This window comes from Seriola dumerili, unplaced genomic scaffold (assembly GCF_002260705.1).
Source record: "Seriola dumerili isolate Sdu_G_001 unplaced genomic scaffold, Sdu_1.0 BDQW01000230.1, whole genome shotgun sequence".
NCBI classification, from domain to species: Eukaryota; Metazoa; Chordata; class Actinopteri; order Carangiformes; family Carangidae; genus Seriola; species Seriola dumerili.
The window spans coordinates 2,896,360-2,921,512 of NW_019174485.1; the positions used below are offsets into that span (position 1 = coordinate 2,896,360).

Below are 25,153 nucleotides of genomic sequence, written 5' to 3' on the forward strand. Positions count from 1 at the left end.
TGAACGTAGTTAGGCTGGAAAAACGAAAATGTCCAGAAGCCAATTAGATGTGGTGACGGCGCCCAACACTAGAGGGAACACATGGTCTCACAGGTCATGTATGACCTGAAACTGGATATAACTATTAATACTGGCTTAGTAGTTCAGGTGTGCACATGTACACAACAAACTAGGCCTGGTCCCCTGGGTCTAAAGCCTCTTCAGTTTGGTTGCTTCAGAAGCATTTAAGAAATATATACCTGTTAATATGTAATATAGTATTTACAGAATAAATAGAAGCAAATATATCCCAAAACAACAGAGAATACAAAAATGTAATAAGTGACAATGTGTTTATTCATTTTTGGTTTGGTTGTTGCGCTGCGCTTGTACATTTTCTATCACAACATTTTTCTTATAAAAAATGTAAAAAAGGAATAAAAGAAAAAAAAGAAAAAGAAAAAAAGACTATCCTAATTCAACATCTAAACATGACTACATAGTCCACAACCCTTAATAGTGAAGCAGTATTTCTTAGAAAAAAATTGTTGTCATCAGTGACCTATTTTTTAATGAGAATAAAAATGTGACGAGTAATTATTATGTATTATTATTTGTTTAAATGTGAAAGGGTGAAAAACTCGTAGAGAGAGGCAGAGGATAGGATCAGCACCAAAAAAACAATGTTTTAAAAAGGAGTTGGAGAGTCTGATTATGGCTCAGCTGGAGGTCAGCCTACAGTCTGAGTTTGTATTAGATCGAGGAGCAGGATGAGGAGTAGGGAGGGGACAGCACAACATCAGGTGGAGGTGACAGCACAACCTGCCTGGTGCTCGGGTGAGGGGAGGTGGGAGGAGGGATCATCACTGTCCTGCCAGCCACCAGCAACCTGCAGAGGACATTCAGAGTGGGACAGGATGTTAACTGTAAAGGGAAAAATGTACCCTCACATTCACTGACGGTGTTAAAGTATACATCTGTCAAGTTCAGTGCATAATTTTAAATAAAAAAAATATTAAAAGTTATTTTGTTGCATCCACTTAAATGCGTAAATAATCTGATTATTATGATTATATTTAAATTCTCCGTAACATTAACTAAAAAAACACCAATCAGTAACTAAAAGGTGCACAGTCAATAACCTCCTCGCTTTTTAACAGAATTACATTTTAGTGTGAATGTTTCCTTTAATGCTCAACAACAATCTAGTGTTCAGGGTCAGTGGGTGATACAGTGCAGTATACAGTATGTAAAAGAACTACGTCGATAGGGTATAGACAAAGTGTCACATCGTACCACATGCAAATGCGGGGAAAGGCTGTTACCATGACTACTCAGTTGGGGAGTGTGTAACTATAGCAACAGTGTGTAACTATGTAGCTACTCACATGGAGAAAGTGAGAAGATGGTTCCTCAAAGGCTGGGTTTGGGTTAGCAGATTTTACACACACACACACACACACACACACACACACACACACACACACACACACACACACACACACACACACACACACACACACACACACATTTTAATACCTAACAAACACTAAAACACAACCACAAACTCAACAGAAAGGGGCCCACATTCTGCTGGGGTGCTGCAAAGACACTCCTCCACAGATAATAACCAGGTTTATTATATTCCATATCCTGAATGTGATTAAAACCAGGAGAAGGCATGACAGAGACCAGTGTGCATGTAAAGGTACTAAGTGACAGATTTCATGATGACATGAGTCAGACCAGGCAGAAAGCGCAACTAAGGTGCACGTGTGTGTGTGTGTGTGTGTGTGTGTGTTTGCACCTGAGTTTGGTGTGGCTGGGGAGGTGGCTTGGCTAGTCTGTGAAGAAACACTAGCAGCATCCACAGCTGTTTTCATGACATACAGATTAGCCTCCTCCTGGAACTTTAGGATGTTCTTCTTGTACCGAATCCTCTTGTTTCCGAACCAGTTGGCCACCTGAGACAGTTAGAGAGGTAAAAAAAAAAAAGAAAAAAAAGAAGGTAAATTACAAGCCAAGAGATTCATCTTGATTCATTACACTAAACCACGTCCAAGTATTAAATCTGTGCTTCATTCATTTCTTTATGTTCCAAAGTTTTCTTTTTTCCTCAGTGTGTTTTTGATGCCCTGACCTGAGAAACAGTGATGGAGCACTTCTTGGCCAGCTCCTCCTTGGCCTTCTCACTGGGGTAGGGGTTTGCCAGGTGGGAGTAAAAATATTCATTTAAAATCTCTATCGCCTGCTTGCTGAAGTTTCTCCGTTTCCGCCTGTCAGAAAAGTGTCGATTGCAACATGTAACTGTCAGAAAACAGCCAATACTCTTCTTCACCGGGTTGTAAATACACTTTGACACACACTGGAAGACTTAAGTCGAGAGGAGTCAGGGAGATAAACAACCTGGCATCCAGGAACCTGGAGCGGAGGATCATGACAGCTTCACATGTGCTCTGCTTTAACTGCAACTGGATAGCGCTGAACTTGCGGTGGATGATCTCCACCAGTCGCTCGTTCTCTTTGGGTGAGGTGGGTCGTGTGCGGGACTGTTCCCTCAGCAGGTTCGTCACATGGTTGGTGAATTCACTGCAGGCCTGCATGCGAGGAGGGGTGAGTAGATCAGGTGTGATGGCGAGAGAGAAGGACAAAGAAAGGATTCAAACATACTCACACATGTGTTGTTGAGCCATACACTGACCAAAATAATAAAAAACAAAAATACTATATTTAGAAAAAATGGTAGCTCAGTCATATGTTACATTGTAATTATTCTATAATTATTGCAATAAACAACTGTATTTTTTCCTACCTTAAAAGCTTTACTGAGAATTTTTGTCCTAAAGTTTCTGTAAAACCTCTTCTAACTTTTTTGCTGACATATCAAACCTGTTCATATTTCTCCAGCTCAGTGTGGTAGATCTGTCGTATCTGAGCAAGCTTCTCTCTGTAGTCTGCGTCTTCAAAGTTCCCATCATCGGGCGATCCTCCAGCCGCTGCTGCAACAGCTGCTGCCGCTGCAGAGGCCCCGCCCCTCTCAGGACCCGCAACCCCCTCCGCTAACAGCATGTTGTCCAGTCGCATGATCTGAGGGTCTGGAGGCTCCTCTTCTTGGATGCCTCGGATACTCAGGGCTGTGGAGATGTACAGAAACTGTCATGGCCTCATCAGGTGTGATTTAATCCTTCTTTCTTTTTTTTTCAAGGGGCCTTGATTGGCAATGCAAAAATGTTTGGATATTCTACCTGGGTCATCCAGAGATCAAGTTTTATATGCTCAAAATTGCCACAAATTATGATCAATAGCACTGGGAAGAGAGTGAAACTCAACAAAAGACATTAAAGGGTGAAAAGAGCCGAGGGAAATGGGAAGCAGAATAATAACCTTGTATATTGTGCTTATGTAACACTGTAATGCTAATTCAGAAATCCTGCCTCAGGATGCACGCTGCATGAGGATAAGTTTATACAGCCACATAGCGTCAATAAACACTATGCACACAACCCACTGGCATTCAGTCCAATTTTTAAGATGCTTCCAAACACTGTAATTCCTGTTGGTAAGTAGCATGTTTCAGTGTGTACAATATAAATGGATAAATAAGATATTTTTGCATAATTAGTAGCTTCTTTGCAGTTTTTATATCACTCTGATGAACTATTTTATTACACTTTGAAGGACAAATATAGTCATTGTGTCATGCTGTGTACCCACTTTGTGATGAAGAAATAAAAGGATCTCATGAATCAAACGTGACGTACTGTTTGTGGTTTGGTGTACAATGTTTTCTCTTTTCTTCACATTGGCATTTTTCACTCTGCACACTACAGCATACGGCATTACTTGTAGTACTTTTTGTGCAACGCACCAGCACAAACAGGGATTTGATGGAGTCTTTTCGAGCACAACTACAGTTCCTCTTTGCAACCAGCAGAGGGCACAGTAGCTCTCAATACTTGAACCCACATACATTATTTCCACACTATGTGTTCAGGTTCTTTTATTTTGGTCCTTCCTCCCATTTGTTTGCTCAAACACAAGGTAGAAAATGTATCAACCGCTAGGCACTCAAGAGACAAACTCCAGTTCTTAATCTCACATGCTCTAGACAGGTTTGGCCCAGTCTCTTCCAAGACAACACATAACGACGGCCACTTGATGATCTCTACATTAGAATGACCTACAAAGCAAGTAACACTGCTAGAACAACTCCTCACTGGTTCAGACACACAGTCTAAGCAGACAGCGTGGCTGAAGTTCAGGGAAACCTAGTTTAATAGGAAGAGCCAACAACATAAACACTGGATGTTATGAGAAGGCTCCAGCACTGTTTGTGGGGGCGTGTTTGCTGTCGGCAGTAGTGGAGATCAAGTCTAAAGCAGCATCTGTTGGTCTGTTCACTGGGGCTACTGGAGTGAGAGAGGAGAGGATAGAGACAAGAAAAACACACTGACATGGGGCGAGGTTTAAGAAAAGAGAAACAGTAGCTGTTACTATGGTAGCGATGCCAGATTTCCTTGGCATCCCTGAACCAAAAAAAAGACACACATACATAAGTATCCCTGCACACACTCACACTCACACTCACACACAAACACACACACACACACACACAGCCATAATTAACGACAGTTCTTAAGGAGTGACTAAAGATCCTGTGAAAAATGAGAGCTCATTTGAGAGGTCATTAATTTGCACTGTTATGCAAATTGGGAGGCAATTACAAGGTAGTTCCACGGATCGACTCACATTGATAATCCCATAATGAGGCCAATGACAGCTTCTGCATCTGGCTCACCTCTACAGTACACACACACACACACACACACACACGCACACACACACACACACACACACACGCACACACACACACACACACACACACGCACACACACACACACACACACACACGCACACACACACACACACACACACACGCACACACACACACACACACACACACAGATATACACAGTTTTTACCCCTCTATCAGACAAGTATCAAGCGATACTACTACAAGTGCACTGCACTGGATAACGATGATAACGATATGATGTTATTTCTGAGAATTTGAACACTGCTCCTAACCCATGACAACATGGCAGATTAACATCATACTATAAAAGACAGCAACTCACACGCACACACGCAGACACGCACACACACACGCACACACAAACATGCCAGTACAGTCAACATAAATGTCCTGAATGTGCACATGTATAAGTGACTCACATGGCTGCAGATTACAAAGAGGATCACCCTGTGTCTCAGAAGTATGGATAAAGAGGGGTCGTAGGGGGAGTTACAGTTTACAAAGACATGCTGCTCCATGTCTACACTCCCCTTTCCCTTCTTCTTTCAATTACACATCCCTACTTTCCAACATCCCAACCACAAGAAAAAAAGGAGGTTGATCAATACAACCTGACATATGTGAGAAACAAGGTAAAAATATGTTTTTTTACTTCATACTGTGTTGTTATTGTGTTACACTGAGAGTTTCTAATATGACTAAGAAGTCTGAGAAGACTTAACTTTTGAATATAACACACAATTCAAGAGAGCCATAAACTGCAGCCTCCAAAATGAACATGAAGTTGAATTAACACTCTCGTAAAAACATTTAAACAAAACCTTCACATTGTGACGATTAAAGAAGGTAGGATGTATTGTAGGACTATTGTATTGGACTGTTAGCAAGGTGTACCTAATAAACCGGCAACTGACTGTATAACCAAACAGTTGTGTGAGGAAAGTGAGGACAGCCACAGAGTGGGTGAGAGAGAGAGAGAGAGAATCACTGGTATTTGAAGGAGGTGAGGTCCTATTCAAGTTAATTAATCCATAATTAGTTTGAGCCGGCCTACAAGACTGCCCCACCGCCTGACACTGGGCAAACATTCACACAGACACTCGCACACAGTTTGAGCGGAGATGAGCAGTGGCAGAGTAAATCCAGCTTTGTGAGTTCAGTTGGGGCCGTGGGCGGTGAACTGTCCCCCACTGAGAGTCTGTTTGTACTGACAGGACTCTGGGGTCTAGAGATAATCAACTGTTTGCCAAACCATGAAAGACAACTATTAAAGCCTCCACGTCCAACTCATCCATCAATCTGTCCATCCCTGACCATATTCTTCTCACTATATCTCTCCTTCTTTTTGTTTCTTTTCCTGTCCGCACCTCCCGTGTTTGCAGCGCTCTGTCTTTTGCCTCTGTCCTATTTTGTGGGGATGATAACGAATGGTGTGTTATATGGGGAATAACATGACGAAGGTGTATGGAAGGAGGGAAAAGAGGAGGAAACAGGACGCTAGGGACATAGGCAGATATATCCAGATGAGGGGGTTGTGTTTGCGACTGCTGCAGTCATGTGACGTGTTACACCGATGAGTACGTACCATTGACAAAGAAAAGGTAACAACAACTGCCCATCACCTTTTTCACACAAGTTAGCCTCCAAAGAAACGAAGTGTAAGCATCACACAGTGTCCACGTAGCTGTTTCCAGCCTTTATGCTACGCTAAGCTAACTGGCTGCTGGCTATGATGTGACATGTGAGAATGGTATCCATTTTCATTTCACTTTCTGCCAGAAAGCCAATTAGTGTAATTTCCAAAATGTTGAACTATTCCTTTAAAAACACGTCAGCGAGGCACACAGTTGGACTAAAATTCTTTACCATGAACAAGGCCACTTTATTTTAAGTCGATCCCTCATACAGTGTCCTGCTGCCATAAAAACTCAATTAAGCACAAAATGTGTGTTAATGCACCGCTGAAAATAGTCCCCAACAAATGCTCTGTTCACTTCTGTTGGAGTAACTTTTAGAGAAAACCAAAGAAACTAACCTAAGAAATTACACACCCCTTTTGAAAAATCAAACTATATATACGTGACCCATTTTTAAAGAATTACATCCTCAATAGGTGCAAATTGACTTGGGGCTGAATTCTGTAAATTCAAGCTGTGAGGGTGTGAAAAAGCTAGATGGTAGACAACAAGTTGCACTGGAAACGCTCTAAACCTCCTGCTGCCAACCTCCGGCTTCCCCTGTGAAGTGAATGAAATGAGGCAATAATAACCTTCTGTGTAGTTCACACTTCCCTGTGCTTCGTGTGGAAGGAGCGCTCCACTCAAGAGTGAAGTAAAGTCCCTTTACTGTAAATTCAGAACCACTGCTGTGCATCAGTGGGGTGGGACTGAATGAGGATACCTAAGTCAAGACCTAATATTTAGATCTTCTTAGCTATAAATCTTTGTATCAACCATCCCGACACTGCTCAGTTTATCCATGTAAATCACAAGAAATGAGAGCTACTTCAACATCACATCATCTTAACCTCCCAACATTAATCACCCAGATTCTCTGACGATCCTGTTGCTCCCATGAATTTCTCAGTCAAATGCGTCTGTTGTTATGACGCTCCTCCAGCAGTAGTGCTTCTAGCCTTTTCACCATCTGAGCATATGGAGGAGGTCATCACCAAAAATCACCAAGGCAGCCAGCAGAGGATGAGTTTTAGAAAAATCCCACCACACTCTGAAGGCGCGAGAGTGCGACACACTGAGCACAAGAGCAAGAGAGGGAGAAAGAGAGACAACGCATTAATAACAAGTCGCAAGAGGTGATAAGAAGGCTGGGAAAATGTAGCTGGACTAATATAAAATCTGCTTATCTGTCTCCGATCTCTCTCTCAGTCTCTGTTGCAGATGTGTCATCATAAGACTCACTGTCAAAGATATAAATGACAGTGAATTACATCTTCAAAATATTATAAAATTAATATTACTTCCCCTTTTAAAACCCTTATCATTATATCACAATTCGACCTCATCTGATGAAATACCTATAAGCCTGAAACAGAAAGTTCAACATAATGTATCAGCATGTAAACTCTGGGGTTAATCCCAACTACAATCATGACTGTACTGAAAGAACCTAACCTTATCAGCATGCAACCTTTTTTCTTCACTGGCTTATGTAAAAAAAAATAAAAATAAAACAAATAAAAAGTGACAAATGGAAAACTTACCTGTCTTTTCTTTCATCTCACACAGGACACTGAAGAGGGCTGGTTTCATTCTGTGGTAGTTTAGAGCGTGTTTCCTTGTATGGAAATGAAAGGCAGGAAAACAGCGTGTTACATCATTTGGTAGCTTTACAGTCTACATGCTACAGGCACTGTCATCCAACAACAATAGATCATGGAGACACAAAGCAAGTTAGTGCTGAACTGAGTGTGAAACCAGACCTGTTTAGGCCTTTTGACTGAAAACAGGCCTGAGCACATGTCTGTCCAATTCACCTGAACTCTCTCACCTTAGTGAGGAAAGAGAGAAGGAGAGAAGAGAAGAGAGGAGGAGAACATACTCTGTGTCTATAGACATTTTGGGGTAAATAATCACTATTATGATAAACTGTGAATTTCAAGGTGCCTGTCCTGTAAAACATAAAACCTCTTCAGTTTGATAGGCATTATCTGGCACTGGTTTCTGTTGGATTACAGGTGGCAGGTGTTTGTTTGTTGATCAGGTATGTGGAGTTAAAGTTGTTCATGGTTAGTGGTCCTCAGCAGTATTGGGGGTGGGGGCTGTTTTTATAATATTATAGAGGGACACTGTGATGACATGTTCTGTCTTCTATCAGGCTCTGGTCTTGTGCCTCTGTTATTACCTGGCCTGGGCCTCGTCCAGCCTCTCCTCTGTGATGGCCATGATCTGCTGGAGGATGTCACCAAAGTGCTGCTGCGGCTGGCCGAAGTTAGGATGTTTCCTTATGTCGTCAGGATCACCTGCATCCTCCTGAGACAGTCCAGTTAGTCCAATATGAGCCGACATCAGGTGGACCTGGTCCTCCATACCTCCACTGTGGCTGTTATCCTAATGAAGAGGGACAGATGGGAGGAGGAGGTCTACAAAGGCCCTAACTCTCAGCACTTAGATTACTGAGAGGTTGAAAAGTTTTTCAAGAAAAAACAAAACAAACAAGTGTCAAAAGTGACAACATGTGCTGCTTCAGCTGGACGGTTGTCTTCCCTCATAACAAAATAAAGAGCAGCAGTTTTACCATTTACTAATCTGAAAAGGGGCAAAAACAACTCAACTATGGCTCTACAGACTGTGGTTCTTCTTTACCACGGGAGGGCACAATTCATCAAATATTACAGTATGTGTCTGTTGTACTCAGGTCTGAAAAGACAAAACCAGGAGGCCTCTGAAGGGTTGGAAAAGCTTAAAGAGAAAATATAAGGTATTGTAGACGGTCACACACGGAGAGAGGGTTTGATATGAGCAACAAACTAACTCATTCCTGCCCTACATGACACGGCCCTTTCCCAAACCGCAGTCTCTTAAATATTAAAGAGAACACTTGAATTAAGCCACAGCATTTCCTGGGCTAAATGTTGTTAAAAGGTTATTTATCTGTTGACCTAGAAGTCCCTCTGATGTCGCAGTCTCTGCCCGCTCCTCCCCCTCCAGTCATGGGTCCCGTACCTGCTCGGTCATTAAAAGTGTGAACCCGACAGGGGAACCTACAAGGCGGTCTAGGAAAGGTCTCCCCGAGGAGCTTCCTCCATCAGGTTCGGTCCCAGTCTCACACGGCGGGGTTAGTGCAATAGGATGTTGCTTATTCCTCTTTTATTTCCCCACACGGCTCTGGAGCAGTTTTGCTGCTCCACTCTTCCCAGACAAACACCACGGAGCAATGCTTTCCACCGTCTACACACGCAACATGAATACAGGCAACTTCCGCTCAAACATTTCAAGTTAATACACACTAACATGAACAAGTCAATGTTAAATGCCAAAACATACAAATGCTCCAGTAAGAAGTGTGTGTCCCAGGAGACAACGGTAGAGAGGTATGGGTCTCAAACAGTCCAATTTTGGCAATGAAAATGAAATGAAAATGACACGTTTTCATTGTCAGATTTTGTTTTCAATGCCAAAATTGAATGCCACTGTTCTGGACTCATAGAGAGACATGTATACTCTGGACAGCTCACCCATCAATTACAGTGCTGCATTAAACACACATCACCTGTATATCTGCCCTAATCCATTAGCTCTATTGTGAGACAAGAGATATGACTACTGCATGTCTATAGCAAAATAATTTTTACAGTTTACCCATGTCAACTCACCTTGACTGACATGGTCACTGAAATACAGTGACTGCAGAATATTCATAGAAACTCGCACTTCTGAAACATTACGTACAATAATGTTCGCTACCTTGCAAAAACAGATAACCAACACAGAAATGAAACAGTTGTCCAAGTTGTCCACTGTTCTAGTTTTATTACTTTTATTTTGAAATCAACACTGATTAAATTCCGGTCTTGTTCTGAGTGTTTGTGGTTGTCTTGACGCAGCTCTCCATCAGTAGGCCAATGTCGTACGGCTCCGGATTGTGCTGCAGTTTGATTTGAAACCGGGAAGATGCCACAATTTCACCATGGAAACATTGTTGTTCAGTCTGATGCAGGTCAATTTTCTGTTTTTTAAATAAAGATGAATATTTGTTCAGATATTGGAGGCTAGAGCCTTACTGTGTGGTTTCTGAAATGTTGTCTTCACCACTGATTCATTTGTTTGTGGCAAGACTTCAATGGTTTCTGATGATAGTAGTATAGTATCATATTGTTGAATATATTTAACACCAAATTCTTGCTACTTCAGCAAAATTTAATTGAAATAAATGTCATTTTAATTGTTTGGGTTGAACATGAGCAAGTCCCCAGCATGTTGCCAGAAGTTGTGGGGAAGCCCTGTGTGTACCTGAGTGTGAACTTGGATGATTGAAAATAAAAGACACCAGATAGTATTGTTTTTGTTTGGTTTTTTGCTCAATTTGGTGTGATGGAGACTTCATCCTTCTGAGAAGCTTGTGCTTTTGTTCTCATGAGTGAGAACATGTGTCTGCTGGCCGATCGATGGAAAAGATGAATGACTCCTAGCACCCAGCAAGAGTCTATCACTCTCATATTTACTACCACCTCACACACAGGCTGATTCACAGCATACAGACATTGGGACACACATGTATTCACTGGCTATTTGCCCCCCTTCCCCCCGTCTTAGTCTCAGCAGATTACAGCTGGCTCGTTCTAATTAATTAGCCAATCAACCAATAAAGCTAAATACTTTGAATAAACACTGATTTCTTTCTTGATCAAGATGGAACAGTCCACCTGCTTCAACCCCCTACAACCTCCCCCTGTGGTCTGCTCTGCGTGTTGCCATGTCAACAGGGACCTGTGCACCTCTGGATGCTCCAATCAAGTGTCCTCTTCTCAATTTCACACTCACACATATTGAAGCTGATTCAGTCGTGTGTCTCCGTCTGCTAGGAATGTGTATTCTCTGTAGCTATCAAAGGGTCTTAATGATATATTGAGCTGAAGTCTTAAGATGGAGCAAGCCTGTGTATGCAGCTGCCTCCATGTTGTGTGAGGAACATTATAATTAAAGATAAAGAGTCATGTCTTTTTCTCTGTACTTGTGTATTTCTCTGTACTCACAACAGATGATACTTTCACTTTGGGAAAAATAAGAAGACCCTAACGCCAGAGTAGTGTCCTCCGTTAAATTCCCTCTCTGGATTTCATCCAGCTGCTGCAGTTATATAGTATATTAATATTATTTTCAGTCAGTCCACAAAGTGTTCACATGAAAACAGGGTAAAAGGATAAAGCTGGCACTATTCTATATTGTTTATTGTCAACAAATCCTATAAAAACACCAAAATCACAGGTCCATTTCTTTTGGTTTTATCTTCCTTGTCTGTGGCACTCAACTCCATGCTATGCCTGCTGATTTTGGCCAGAGGGATAAATCTTTTAAAAAGCGTTTGAAAAATTTGGTGTCATCTCATAAAAGGCTTTGTAATTCTCCAAAACAGCTGGACACTTTTTTTTAGCAAATTACTACAAGAGCAAACAGTAGGCTTTGTTGGGGACTACTTTCAGCTGTGGATGAATACACATTTGTGCCCTAGTGTGCATTAGTGAGTATTTACAAAAGCAGTACAGTGTATGTGGGAGTGACTTTTAGACAAATTAATCTAATCTTAATGAAGGAATATATCATGCAGTTTTCAGACAGAAACTGAGGTCTGTTGCACAGAGGAATGACCTATAGCACTTCTCCTCATCTTACCTTTTCCATTATCCTCCTCTCCCCTCTCCTTAACCTCAGTTTCATGAAGCCTAAATGAGAATTGATCCTGCTGTCAGCACTCCCTCTAGGCTGCACCACACAAACATATCATGTAGCCTTTTGTGAGCGAGCTAGAACAGACTCAATGTTCATCTCTTCTTTGTCATTTGAGTACATTACCAGGTGGAGAAGAGTTCGTGTACAAACTACTTTAGACGAAAGAAGCACTTTGAATTGCAGCTGTGAAAACAGCTTGTTTACTTTCACACAGCTGTAATGCTGCCCTCTTGCGTTCACACTTGAGTTTGCATTTAATGACGCCAGACGTCTTGCCGCGTGGTGTGACGGGAGTTGGAGTCAGAATGGATTCAGTACTTCCTGCTTTGACGAGGAAGACCAAGAAATTTCGGCTGATAACTAAGAAGTTGTTTGCCTCCCAAATCATAACACCTCGAAGAGACAGAAGTGAATACAGACGCAAAGTGAGTGTGTGTTTTTCTGATTTTATTCGTTGACTCACGAAACAAAAAGATTTGAGCTACTTTTGAACAAGAAACAGCGAAGTTTTGTCAATGGAACAATCGCTACTATTGTAAGGTAAACTCGGTTTGTCATTAAAGTACATGGGATATGACTCCAAAACAGCCTATATTAATAATTAACTTATTTTTTGTATTATTAATATGAATAACTGATAACTTAAAGAATGTAAAAGTGTGTGATGCGTATGTTAGAGTTGCTGGTAAAGCAGTTAAACTGTCAGAAATCAGCAAGGATTGATTTACCTGCATCTGGCTGGTGATGATTTCTCACACAAATACTAAAATAGACACAATAACAATAAGTGCCACGTAAGTAAGCATAGGCGAGTCAATCAATAAATAAATACATTTCTTAACATCTGTCCTAACTTCACAGTTCACACTAAATAGGGTTCTTTTTTTTCATTAGTGTCTGGCATTTGTTCCTTCAAAATGAATCACTCACCCTCATAAGTTTTCTTTACTGATTTTTCTTTAATCTGACTTTTATTTTACTCCTTTTCTCTGAATTTTGCTTTATCTCGTGAAAATTGAGGACAGTTTTCAGTCTGTAGCCATATGACAATTAATAAAAATTCAAAGTCACAACCCAAAAACGTTCAGAGTTGAGAATAATATACTATGAGACAATATGAATTTGTCTATCATCAAATCAATTAGGAGGACTGCTTTATGTTTTTATATGATTTTTAACAAAAATGTAAAGTTGTACTTTGATTTGTCGGGTACGTGATTTCAATATCAATATGATGATATAAAATTACACATACGTTGATAGAAGATTTTATTCATATCAGCCACCCCTGCTTTCTATCAGAATGGGGGCGTTTGACAAAAGAACTTGAAGATATAAAAACCTCTCATACAAAGGGAACTGCAGAACATCCCAGAATAAACTTCCACTTCCTCGTCAACTAACTTGCTGCCTTAGTTAGGGAGGATTTTTTGCACTGAACAGTTTCTTTCTGTCCTTGAACGGATATCAATACCTCAACTATTTAGACTGAATTGGATCGTTCTGTCCTAGACAATGTATCCTTGGGATAACATGAATTCTTAGACTGAATCGTAGCCTGTTTACCTCTGTGAGTCCCCTGTGAGTTTTGTCACATGGACACAACGACTTGGCTCTCTAACGCCATTAAGTCCCAGAGAGAGGACACTCGAATAATGAAAACCTCTGCCACCACAATAGTCTCATGTGTACAATCATGAATGGACTACACTGATTAAAATCAAAACTAAATTGATTTTTATATTCAACACACATCTGAATTTCTGTTCTTCTTTTCCTCTAACATCCTGATATACAACTCTTTGCTTGTCTTCCCCAGATGTCCTTGATGGAGCGCGGGGGAGTCCGCCCAATTACATCAGTGGCGTGGACCTCCAACACCAGCACCTGCCCCAAAGACTTCACCATGGTAAGAACAGTGATGTAGATTTAATGTTTATACAGTTTAATATATACAATGATTCATTGGTGTCGCTAAATCTTCCCTTACTTGTTTTTGTAACTGACAAGCTGAAAGATCCACTCCCTGCTCTCTTCTGTGCTTTCATCTGAGCCCTAAACCAATCTAGAAAAACTGACATGTAACCACAGGGGCTACAACAAGAGTGGTATGATCCATGTCCTTAGCCTCAGCAAGTGCGGGAGCAGCTGTATTTGTAGCTGGGCTTCACTGAGTTGTAAACGATTAATAGATTCTTTCTGAAGGCTAAGAGAAAGAGCGTTGCAATGGTTTTGTCTGCTCATAAAAAAGGTGTGTGCGGTATTTTGCAAACGGAGGAAAGGTCTGACGTTTGCGCTCCCAGATTAAAATGAAGGGAAGAAGAGATTTATATCCACAATGCAACCTCACAGTGGAAGGAAAAGTGGAAACACTCACAGTGAAACATGTATGGACGGGGCTGAAATTTGACCAGCCATATTATTTCAGTCTGTCTCATTATAGACAGAGATCAGTTACAATACCCAGTATGTCAGCACGGCCCAATACAAAGACAATGCTGCAGCCTCTGAGTCAAATGTTGTTGGAAAGTTTTAGTAGGACAGTTTGAGTGTTGAGCTGGAAACTTGACCTCTGAGAAACAGCTTGGTTGTTTAAAAGTGCCGTCAACTGACTGTAAACTTCCTTCTCTGAAGATCCAGCAGAAAAAACAGGACGCTGTGCAGCCATTGGATGTAAAAATCTAATATTTATAACTTGAATGAACAGCATCGACAAACTATTCAACAATAACTGTAGTCTAAATTGTACAAATTGGTACAGTTTTTTCATCTTGTCCTCAAGTGGACCGAGCACATTTGTTTTTCTTGAGCGCTGCCCGCTTCTAATAAACAGCTCCACACTCAGGAAATGCAGAAGCTCAACCACAGTCTCATTCTGTTGACCGGCATCAAATTGACTGCAGGTAGATGGGAGCTTCTGACTTTCCCCTTGACTGAAAAGTCCAACTGTTGAACCACCACTAACATTAACCGCTCTCTTTACGCCTCAACTCATCATGTTACTTGCCTACTTTTAATTTAAGATATGTTCATGATGTCAGATGTGGGATATCTAACTGGTACCCGTTCTCTTCTCAATCCCTCTGACCTTGTGCAGATCAGCATCACAGAGGACGGAGCAGCAGCGAACTTCACACGCAGCTTTGCGATAAAGTCCGGATATTACCTCTGTTACAGCAAGGTAACAGTGATGAGGAGCCTTGCATACTTTATATAATAGGGTTGAACAATATGCAAAACATTTTTAAATTTAATTTTCATTGAAAAACATTTTTAAAATGATGATGATGGGATTTTTTGCTCGGGCTCTTACCAAAGGAGCATGATCCCCTTACATCTGGAGAATATGATTTTGCATCTCTGTAGCACCACAATGCTTCATTTATGGTCTGTTGCGACACATTTTTCCTTTATCAAAAAATTGCAGCTCCTGCCTGTCATTTGGATATTTCACTTGGTGATTTCGATTATATTTCGACTAATTGTGCAGCCCTACTTTTTAATACCTATATTACTTGTGTCTTTGCAGTACTACAATAGATCATGTATGTTTCCCACCAGCCCTTGCACTTGTCCTTCCAGTCTTCACACATGGACTGTATCTCTCTCTCTTTATAGGACCTGACAGGTGGTATGGTAGTGTCAGACATTCAGCTTATTTCTGACAAGGACTCTATTCCTCACGGTTACTGCTACATAGCGGAGCACCTCGAACCCAGTGAGTACACACACAGAGTTGTAAACACACAGTCCTAATATGTGATGCAGATTTTTTGAATGTGTGTCTCATTTACTCACTGCCTTTCTCTCTTTGTGTGTGTGTGTGTGTGTGTGTGTGTGTGTGTGTGTGTGTGTGTGTGTGTGTGTGTGTGTGTCTGTGCATCCAGAGGCCTCCGTTTCGAAGAAGAAACGTGTGTGTGTGCGCGTCGTCCCAGTCGGCAGTGTGGACACAGCTGTGTTGGATATCAAACTGACAGCCAAAAGCAAAATGATGTTGCAGCATTACACATACGTGGGGTTGGTAGCGCTCACACATACAAGCATTTGACTTTCCCCTCTTTTTTAATCAATGCATTTCTTAAATCAGTCAACTCAAATCAACACAGTGGTTATTTAAAGTGGTTTATTTAAAGGCCGTTATTAATGTGTCATTAAATGTGCCGTATCTCCAGAGACATCCATGGCTACGTGTTGTGGTGCAGGAAGGGATATTTTTCCAGCCCCGTACCTCAAACCAAACCCCGCAGTGTGAGCTTGGACCTCCGCAGTCTCTCACTGGAGCAACCATCACCCCTGCCCCTCAGACCCAGGTATAGTATTTTTTGAAATGTCGAATATAGAGAAGTCCTAATTGACAAAATTAGTACTTTTATTGGGGGATGATGTACAGCTCCAGTGTATACAGGTGTTTAAAACATCATCATATCACAGCTGGTCTCTCTTTATAAAAGATATAAAAGATAGGAGAAATATCTTTCTGCTTGTTTCCACAGCAACCCTCCTCCTCCACTGCCGCATGGTAAACTGAGTCAGAGACGCTACAGCCTCAGTTCAAAGGACAACTTGGACAAACCTGTCGACAGCAGTGTCCAGGGAATCACAGGTACTCCAAGTCCCTCCTCAATATAATTGATGTATCACATGTATTTCTCACTGCAGACAACCCACCCACCTGTAACCCACCTTCACTCTCTGCAGCTCTAGATGGAGTTCCCTTTTGTCTGCACCCAAAATACGACGTCCAGGCAAACGGGACGGTACGTTTGACATTTTCCCCGCTCACTTCATCTTCTCCTTCTCTTCCTTTTTCACTTCAGGCATCAAATAAAAACATGTACTCTTTGTCATATCTCTCTCTCGTAGACTCCTCACTTGAACTCCCAGTTAAACAACATCCGTATAAAGTCTCTCCAAGACATCGAAAACGAGGTTGGCTCAAGTCTGACTCTTGATTTCAGCCATATCATTCTTACTGGAGAAGTGAGTACATCAACTTCTCCCAACAAAGAACATGCTCACTTTGTTTTGCTTTTGTTTTTTTCAGTATAACTACACTTTTACCGTGGAGGAATCTGCTGCCAAGAGGACCAGACCATCACTGCCAACAGGAGGCGCCTCCTCAGCTCAGTGATCTTTGCACTTGGTCAAAGCAATAATTATTTTTGCTCTGTCCACAGGGTTTTTTTTTTTTTTTTTTTTTTAAGGATGACATCTCATATCATGGTTCAGATGAAGGATGATCATGCCTACATTTAGGTTTATAAGATGAAGCTTTAAAGGGCTTTGGGTGTAAAGAATTTATCATAGCGTGGAGTCAATTGAAAGGTCATCTTAAGGGCACTTCCATTCTTCATGAGACAGACAATCATTTAGATGGTTTGGCTGTTTGGATGCCGTGCCATGTTTGTCCCTTAAATTCCTTTTTATTTTTACCCAGAATCTTCACACATCCCAAGTTTCCATTTGCCAAAGGAAAGACCTGTTTGAATGCGATCATACGTGTAATTATATTGTCTTATATTGTCTTCAGACTGTTCACCTTTTGTAGGAATGCAGCCTTTAAACATGTTACAGGGTTAAAGATGTAAAGGACCTATGAAACTGTCGAGTGGCCGCTGTGTGGGGCTTCTCATCTGGAGCACTGTCATCATCACCATCACCATCATCTTTGTTTTCAAAATTCAGAATAACTGCTAAAAATGAAGATGCACTTGCCGTTCATTTAAGACGTGTTCTACTCGCTCTGTTGTATGTTACCTGATATTCTGATATCCACCTTTCACTGTTTCAGTTATTAACAATTTCTCAAGTGGAGCTGTAATATTCTATCAGGGCTGATCTTTGTGGAATAACTTTGCAGATGATGTTTAGCTCAGTAGATACACACATGTATCTAAATGTAGGATATAGTGAATTTCTTGTATGATGAGTAGCCTATTATTAGGTTTGTAGTATTCCAAAAAAATAATTAATATATCCTATTTTAAGGTGAAAGAAGGAAGGTTATATATTTTGCTCTTTGTGTTAGTCATACTAAAACCAGATATGTTGGGAAAAAGGGGGGAGAGAATCTGTTTTTTTTTAACTGTTTGGTGGAGTAAGCGCCAAATATTTATCTGCCTCATTGTACAATATATAATATGATTTTTTTTGTTGTTTATGTGACTGTGTAGCAGACTTTTATTGCATGGGAAAAAATAAAAACCTAAAAAACAATACTTCAGGTGTGTTGGTTTTATGCACAGTGTCACTATTCAGCATTTAGGCACATTTCAGAAATTAAGACTGTACGATGAGAAAGACAGTTTGAGAATGTAAATGTGTAACATGCAGTAGGCAAAGGGAAGAGGAGCAGTGTAGTATAGGAGCTGGAGCGATTCTGGAGGTTCGACGTGCATCCGTCTGCCAGAATCTGCAGGAAGAAGCAGCAGCTGCAGGTTGCTTGCAGAGGCTGTTGTTGGTGGACTGGGCGGTAGTTGCCGGGAAGAATCTGCAGGTGGAGGGGCAGTGCTGGCAGCTGGAAATGGCTGGAGATGGAGGTCCAGACTGCAGCTGTCTGACAGAATCTGCAAGTGGAGACGGCAACTGCCAAATTTCTGGCAGTCAACTCATGAAAAAATGGGAGCAAAAACAAAAGTGTTGCGTTTATATTTTTGTTCAGTGTATATACCATGACATGCCTTTTGCAGGTGTCATGACAACGACAGAATCTGTAATTGTATGTCTTAAAGACATGCTGTAAAGTGAACATGCAGCCCAAACCTTTCCTCAAATTATAACATTTCAATCAGTCAAGATAATTCACTTTAACAGATGTGGCCCCTACGTGGACGCTCTACTCCTTCAGGATGTGGTAGCAGTCCTCCACCACATGAGGCCGCAGTAGCACAAAACCTTTCAGTAGAGTAAAAATTGGAGATGAATATGGACGTCCATGAGAGCAGATGCAGCCCTGTGGTAGACGTGTCCAGGCCGTATCCCACCTCTCACCCAGTGTCAGCTGATTGACTCCACTCCTAGTACAGGTGTTACTATTGACATTGACAGTGACTGCATTATATTCGGTCACGCTTTATTTTAGACTAACAAGACGTCACAAGCTGTACTTTGTATCAAATTATACAAAACTATAAATAATATGTTTTTTATTAGACAGTCACAGCCTCATTGGACTCCACTCTGAGCTTGTTCACACGCTGCAGGGATTTAATGAACTGTCTTTCATCCTTTTTTATTAATTGAATGATCTCGCATTTGTTGGGAATTATTAGTTACACGATCTTTAGGTAAAGGATGCCACTATTAAAACTGTCAAAATATCTGAGGCCTTGCAAGTTACTTAGATCTCACACTCTTTTCTATTCGAGACACAATTGTCGCAAAAGTTGAGTCAATTAAAAACAGTCATACACAACACTGGAATAACTGCACATACATCTATGATACAACATTTAGACAGTATGCATTAAGAGCGTAGTTTCCCACAGAAGAAGTGAGAGGATGTGCACACTGTGGCACACATGATAACAAGATAAACTTCCTCCTTTAAAAAAGAAGTGCTTTTCATTTAGAAGACTGTTTTAACTTAAAGATTGAGAGTAAAACCTGAATTTCTTCACCAACTGTATATGATGAATGAAAAATACACAATTGTTCTGGCTGAAGCAAAATTCCACAACAACACAAAATGGTATCTGCTGCAGAAACACAAAACGAGTCATGAGCCGTAGAGTTGGAGGGAAATTAGTGATCTGTCTGAAACAGGTGCTGGCAAACAGAGAGAACTGATCTGTTCCCTAAAACACAGCAGAGGTATGTGATGTTAACAAGTCACTTATATCAGGACTTTCTGTATGTCTGCCTTTTACGTCACTAATATGCACAGACACCTAGTGCATTTCAAATGCCATTTTCTGATCCATGTTTGCCTCATCTGTTCATATTTCCATCTCTGCTTCTTTCTCCTGCCATGTTCAGGATTTCAAGCCAAGCGATAGTGATCAAGTCAACACAGATTTAAAGGAAGTGAGTGTCATGGTCATGTCAAGTTACAGTCTTTGGGGACATTGGAAATATCATGTGTCACATAAAGCAGATTTTGATGGACAAAGAGGAGCTATTTAAATTGATGCATGAAGTACTTTTTAGGAACTTCAGATCTTTTATAAACCAGTTCTTGAACATAGAGAGTTGTTCATTTAATCTTAGTATGCATAGGTTAATTAGGTTTGAAGTGATCTTGCATCTAGTAAAGTTAAATGGATTCATAGATACACTTTTTAGTTCATGGTTCACTATTTAGCTTCACTGTACGGGAGGCATGGGTACTGGGACATGCACCTAATGTGCATGTCTTTGGACTGTGGGAGGACGCCAGAATACCCAGAGAGAACCCACGCCGGCTCAGGGAGAACATGCAAACTCCACACAGAAAGGCCCCAGACCCGGGGTTTGAACCCAGAACCTGCTCACTGTGAGGCGTCAGTGCTTACAACTTTACCACTGTGTCGCCCTATACTGCATTATAAATATGTATATAAACATTCATAGATTCAGTCATTGTATGAGGAAGTAGCAGACATTTATTCAGCAATTAATCAAAGCATGCACAATACATTACACTCTTCATTATTCTTTGCATTATCTTTTGCAAACAAAGCAGTGACCACAGTTGGACATCTGTTCCTGTATGTGGCCACTTTCCCTGCAGCACAGTAACAGCATCCACACAAAGCCGACCGATCTGAAAACATTTATATATAAAAGCATATATGAGCATATTCAGGTTGTGAGGATGTAAGTCCACAATGAAATGCCAAAACAATAGGAACACTCTCTTCTTGGCAATGATTGGATTGTCCTGGGTTTAACAAAGACGTCTGCAGAGTTGGGATGGTGAGTTATGGAGGCAATTTCAATTCACAGATCCAGAAGTTTAGATCATCACATGGTAAGTCATTCCAGTTATTTTCCAATTGATGCCAACGCATTTCTCCACAGTTTTCTTCTATGTTTCCAGGGCCACTATTGTTAGGCTCATCACTCGCCCAGTAGCTGAAACCAAAAAACAAAATATACATTTTCATAAAGAATACACAAAACATTTCCTCTGCCATGTTGAACAGCACACTATCAGTTCAAATGTAATGTATTAGAAACAGACTTTCATCGCCACTAATACTATTTTTAACACGAGAAGATTTAAAGCTTTTTCTTGCTTAGAGACTGAAAAATGTGTGAACCTTGTTGTCATTGGAGTCCCATCAACCCATTTCCATGTTCCCTCTGTCTCTCTGTCAGTGAGTCCAATCCACATAAAATCCTTCAACTGTCTCGTGAAATCCTTTTTATACAGAGAAAAAAACCATCAATAACTTAAACTTAACTTGATTCCATCCTCCACCTCAGACAATGTGCGTTCATCAATGTGTTTTTAATACGTACACATAGACATACTCTACCTGTTCTTCTTTGCTGTTGATAATCATCAGGTCTGCACCTTTCTGAAGACAGTCATTTCTACTGTCTTGCCAGGTTTTCTTGGTAGAAGAAATGTAATAGACACTATCGCTGAAATACACCCATCCTTTTTGAGCATAAAGACAAACAGAAGCATCTCATTAACAACAGGAATTAACAAATCATTTCTCATTGGGATGAAAGGGAGATTTGTTATTTGTTTGTTATAAAAGGGGAAAAAGTAACAGCTACTGCTGCTGTATGGTTGAACTGTTATGATGTCCTTAATTGAACTGCCTTTGTTCTTTTAGTGAACAATGAACCTTAATCCAAACTAGTCTTTATTGTATCAACAAGAACCTGTGACACCACGGTGACCTCAGCATATCTCCACTAAACATCAAACTGAGCAGATGCCTGATGCTACAGAGTAACTACAAACACTGTGTTTCATAGGCACAGGCAGACTAAGTGTTCACTATTCATAATCTTATACTATTATATATGGAGAATATTGGCACTGACAGGAGCTGACTGTAAGTAACACACACATATTCTCCCAATGTCCCACTCATACATCTTTGGATCATTAATTATTGATATAACTAATTGATGAAACTAACGAAACTGTCATTTTAAGTGGAGAGGTGACCATTATTTTCTCACTCAGTCAGTTATGTTCACAACCAAACGCACACTTCACTTTAAAACTTAATTTCCATATTACATGTATTTATTTCTTTTATCATTAGTAGTTTATTTAGTTCTGTGAAGACAAACTACTCCTGTCTTTTCACCATCACATCACATTATCTTCATTCCTCTTAGTTACTTGTTTGGAGAGAAACTATCAACTAGAATATTTAACTGGGAACTTTCTAAGTAACATAACACTTATGACTTTCACGCTGTGAAATCCAAACTCTTCTTACTGATGTAGTTTGATCATCATACTCACCAAAGGTTTTCAGCTTCCTCTCCAGATCATCTCTCTCTTCAGTCAGGGTTTTACATCTGGCTTCAGTATCTGAACCAGAATTTCATGGTGTTTTACATCAGTCTATCAGGTGCATTGTTGGTTTCCTCTAGTTGATCTAAAACTCTATCTTTAGCTTTATATATGCAACTCTCAAGTCTTCTAGAAATTACATTTATACAATAAAAAATGTTTAGTAGGAAACATAATTGCACATATTATAAACCACACAATGTTTTCTGTTAACATCATGAGGGAATGTTGTTCATTTAGATAAATGATGTGTTTCAGGGCATGAGTGTAATATGAATGTTCAAAATCAAAACCACTTTAATTGTGTCTCCTTTTTAAACTTTACAACAGTGGATTATTGAATGAGTTGTTTTGTTAGTGACTGGAGCTATCATCATATGTAACACTTGTAACACAAATGTGCCCAGAATTGTACTTGAAGCCTTTTGGATCCAAAGCCATGAGTGTTGGAGCAGTTTAATCTTCATTACCAGAGTTGATCCTCTTCAACTCATCTCTCTCTTCAGTCAGGGAATCGCGCTGTGAAACTGTCATTTTAAGTGGAGAGGTGACCATTATTTTCTCACTCAGTCAGTTATGTTCACAGCCAAACACTCACTTCACTTTAAAACTGTGTCACTTTATGTTATTGATGTGGAGAGAAACTAACTAAATTAACTAGAATATTTAACTGGGAACTTTCTAAGTAACATAACACTTATGACTTTCACGCTGTGAAATCCAAACTCTTCTTACTGATGTAGTTTGATCATCATACTCACCAGAGGTTTTCAGCTTCCTCTCCAGATCATCTCTCTCTTCAGTCAGGTTTTTACATCTGGCTTCAGTATCTGAAACAGAATTTCATGGTGTTTTACATTAATCCAACCAAAGTTGTAGAGATTAATTCAAACAATCCACATTAACACAGATTTTGTAAAGGCTAATGCAATAATCTATCAATCATAAATGGTGTAATTTCAACACACTGTTCTCTGATACAGCTACAAACCAAGACCAGATGCCACCTCATAATCTGTGACTAAATGTACTCTGTGCTGTAACACTGACTTTCATGCTGTGAAATCCAAACTATTCTTACTGATGTAGTTTGATCATCATACTCACCAGAGGTTTTCAGCTTCCTCTCCAGATCATCTCTCTCTTCAGTCAGGGTTTTACATCTGGCTTCAGTATCTGAACCAGAATTTCATGGTGTTTTACATCAGTCTATCAGGTGCATTGTTGGTTTCCTCTAGTTGATCTAAAACTCTATCTTTAGCTTTATATATACAACTCTGAAATTACATTTATACAACAAATAAATAAGAAACAAATTTGTATGAAACACAATTGTATATACACTGTCGCCCATAAAGTTGGAATAATTTTGTTTTCAGACACAATCCTCTGTTTATTCCTATTTAAATGCATCAGTAATCACTTTTGACCAGGTGCAATGATTACATTATGTGTCCCAATTACCCAGGTGAAATTAAATAAATCACATTGTCACAATCATTTCATGGAAAAAGGAAAAAGATATTTTATTCCAACTTTATGAGCAACAGTGTATCATAAACGATACAACAGCTTCTCTTAATATAATAAGGAAATGTTGTTACTTCACATATTTGGCCCTTGAGATTCATGTCCATGTTGACATGAATCTTCACATGATTGTCTGATTGAATAACTGCATTAATAAGAAGGTGCACAGGAGTTCCTAATAAAGTGCCCAGTGAGTGTATGTCATGTAGTATCCTGTGACTTCGTGCATGTTGGGCTGTATGTTTACTGGCTGAAAATTGTGATTTCACTGCATTAATCATTCGTCATAATCCATACTTTTCTGTTTTTGTTCAGTACAAAGAATAAAGAAAAGGTGAACTATGAGAATCTTTAGCATAGTGCATTGAATAGTACTGTTTTTTTTTCATTTATTAGTTTTTACTTAGTCAAATTGAGTCTGATTAATTTCAATATTTTTTTCAGGTCATAACCAACTCTAATCTCTGTGTCATTCCCTCTCTCTCCCCCCAACTTTCCTGTCTCTATCACTAAGACTTTAATAAAGGCAAAAAAAATGGCCAAACAATAACTTTAAAAAAAGGAGGACTCACAGAGAGCAAGACGCAGGGAAATGTTGAGAGTCGCTTGCAGGATACACAGGAGTCCAAAGCTCAAAGCAACCAGTCTGTACAGGTTTACACCTGTGGCACACACACACACACACACACACACACACACACACACACACACACACACACACACACACACAAACACACACATACAATTGGATCAAACTTCATTTAAAATTTAATACACAAGATAAAATTATTATGAACATTGTTGTATATTGTTGTTATATATTGCAGTTATGTCGGTCAACCTCAAAACATTTAGGATTTCTGCCTCACCAGGTGCTGGTCCTGTTTCTCCAGAGTGGCTCTTCAATGCATCATTCCTGACTGTGGCATCAGATTCGTCTTTATGCATAACCAT

At 40.2% G+C, this 25,153-nt stretch overlaps 3 protein-coding genes across 3 annotated transcripts; 1 reads left to right on the top strand and 2 right to left on the bottom strand.

The window, feature by feature from the left end:
• Positions 1-353: 353 nt before the first annotated feature.
• On the bottom strand, positions 354-8,841 carry LOC111229341 (pre-B-cell leukemia transcription factor 1-like). Its single transcript, XM_022755630.1, has 8 exons — positions 8,657-8,841; positions 8,016-8,089; positions 2,869-3,113; positions 2,386-2,576; positions 2,120-2,255; positions 1,787-1,943; positions 1,368-1,399; positions 354-868 (listed from the first exon to the last, which is right to left on the bottom strand). Exons 1-8 carry the CDS (start codon positions 8,839-8,841, stop codon positions 779-781), a joined length of 1,110 nt encoding a protein of 369 aa, XP_022611351.1. The 3' UTR covers positions 354-778.
• Positions 8,842-12,531: 3,690 nt separating this feature from the next.
• On the top strand, positions 12,532-18,417 carry mvb12a (multivesicular body subunit 12A). The gene is made up of 10 exons (XM_022755633.1): positions 12,532-12,626; positions 14,021-14,110; positions 15,299-15,382; positions 15,820-15,919; positions 16,089-16,218; positions 16,374-16,511; positions 16,695-16,804; positions 16,900-16,958; positions 17,065-17,130; positions 17,246-18,417. Exons 2-10 carry the CDS (start codon positions 14,021-14,023, stop codon positions 17,330-17,332), a joined length of 864 nt encoding a protein of 287 aa, XP_022611354.1. The 5' UTR covers positions 12,532-12,626; the 3' UTR covers positions 17,333-18,417.
• Positions 18,418-21,240: 2,823 nt separating this feature from the next.
• Positions 21,241-25,153, bottom strand: LOC111229466 (C-type lectin domain family 4 member F-like). Its single transcript, XM_022755798.1, has 8 exons — positions 25,069-25,153; positions 23,777-23,845; positions 23,431-23,499; positions 23,140-23,196; positions 22,619-22,687; positions 21,663-21,787; positions 21,470-21,544; positions 21,241-21,255 (listed from the first exon to the last, which is right to left on the bottom strand). Exons 1-8 carry the CDS (start codon positions 25,151-25,153, stop codon positions 21,241-21,243), a joined length of 564 nt encoding a protein of 187 aa, XP_022611519.1.

What these genes read in the sequence shown, in the direction of transcription:
- LOC111229341 (XM_022755630.1), bottom strand. Translation starts at nt 8,841, where the DNA reads ATGGAGGACCAGGTCCACCTGATGTCGGCTCATATTGGACTAACTGGA. An exon ending in TCCAGGTTCCTGGATGCCAG is followed by an intron (nt 2,256 to 2,385) that starts GTTGTTTATCTC and finishes CTTTTCTGACAG; the next exon opens with GCGGAAACGGAGAAACTTCA. An exon ending in GCTCCATCACTGTTTCTCAG is followed by an intron (nt 1,944 to 2,119) that starts GTCAGGGCATCA and finishes TAACTGTCTCAG; the next exon opens with GTGGCCAACTGGTTCGGAAA.
- mvb12a (XM_022755633.1), top strand. Translation starts at nt 14,021, where the DNA reads ATGTCCTTGATGGAGCGCGGGGGAGTCCGCCCAATTACATCAGTGGCG. An exon ending in ATTACCTCTGTTACAGCAAG is followed by an intron (nt 15,383 to 15,819) that starts GTAACAGTGATG and finishes CTCTCTTTATAG; the next exon opens with GACCTGACAGGTGGTATGGT. An exon ending in CAGTGTCCAGGGAATCACAG is followed by an intron (nt 16,805 to 16,899) that starts GTACTCCAAGTC and finishes CACTCTCTGCAG; the next exon opens with CTCTAGATGGAGTTCCCTTT.
- LOC111229466 (XM_022755798.1), bottom strand. Translation starts at nt 25,153, where the DNA reads ATGGTTATGCATAAAGACGAATCTGATGCCACAGTCAGGAATGATGCA. An exon ending in AGAAACAGGACCAGCACCTG is followed by an intron (nt 23,846 to 25,068) that starts GTGAGGCAGAAA and finishes ATTCTGGTTCAG; the next exon opens with ATACTGAAGCCAGATGTAAA. An exon ending in GAGGAAGCTGAAAACCTCTG is followed by an intron (nt 23,197 to 23,430) that starts GTGAGTATGATG and finishes TTAAAATGACAG; the next exon opens with TTTCACAGCGCGATTCCCTG.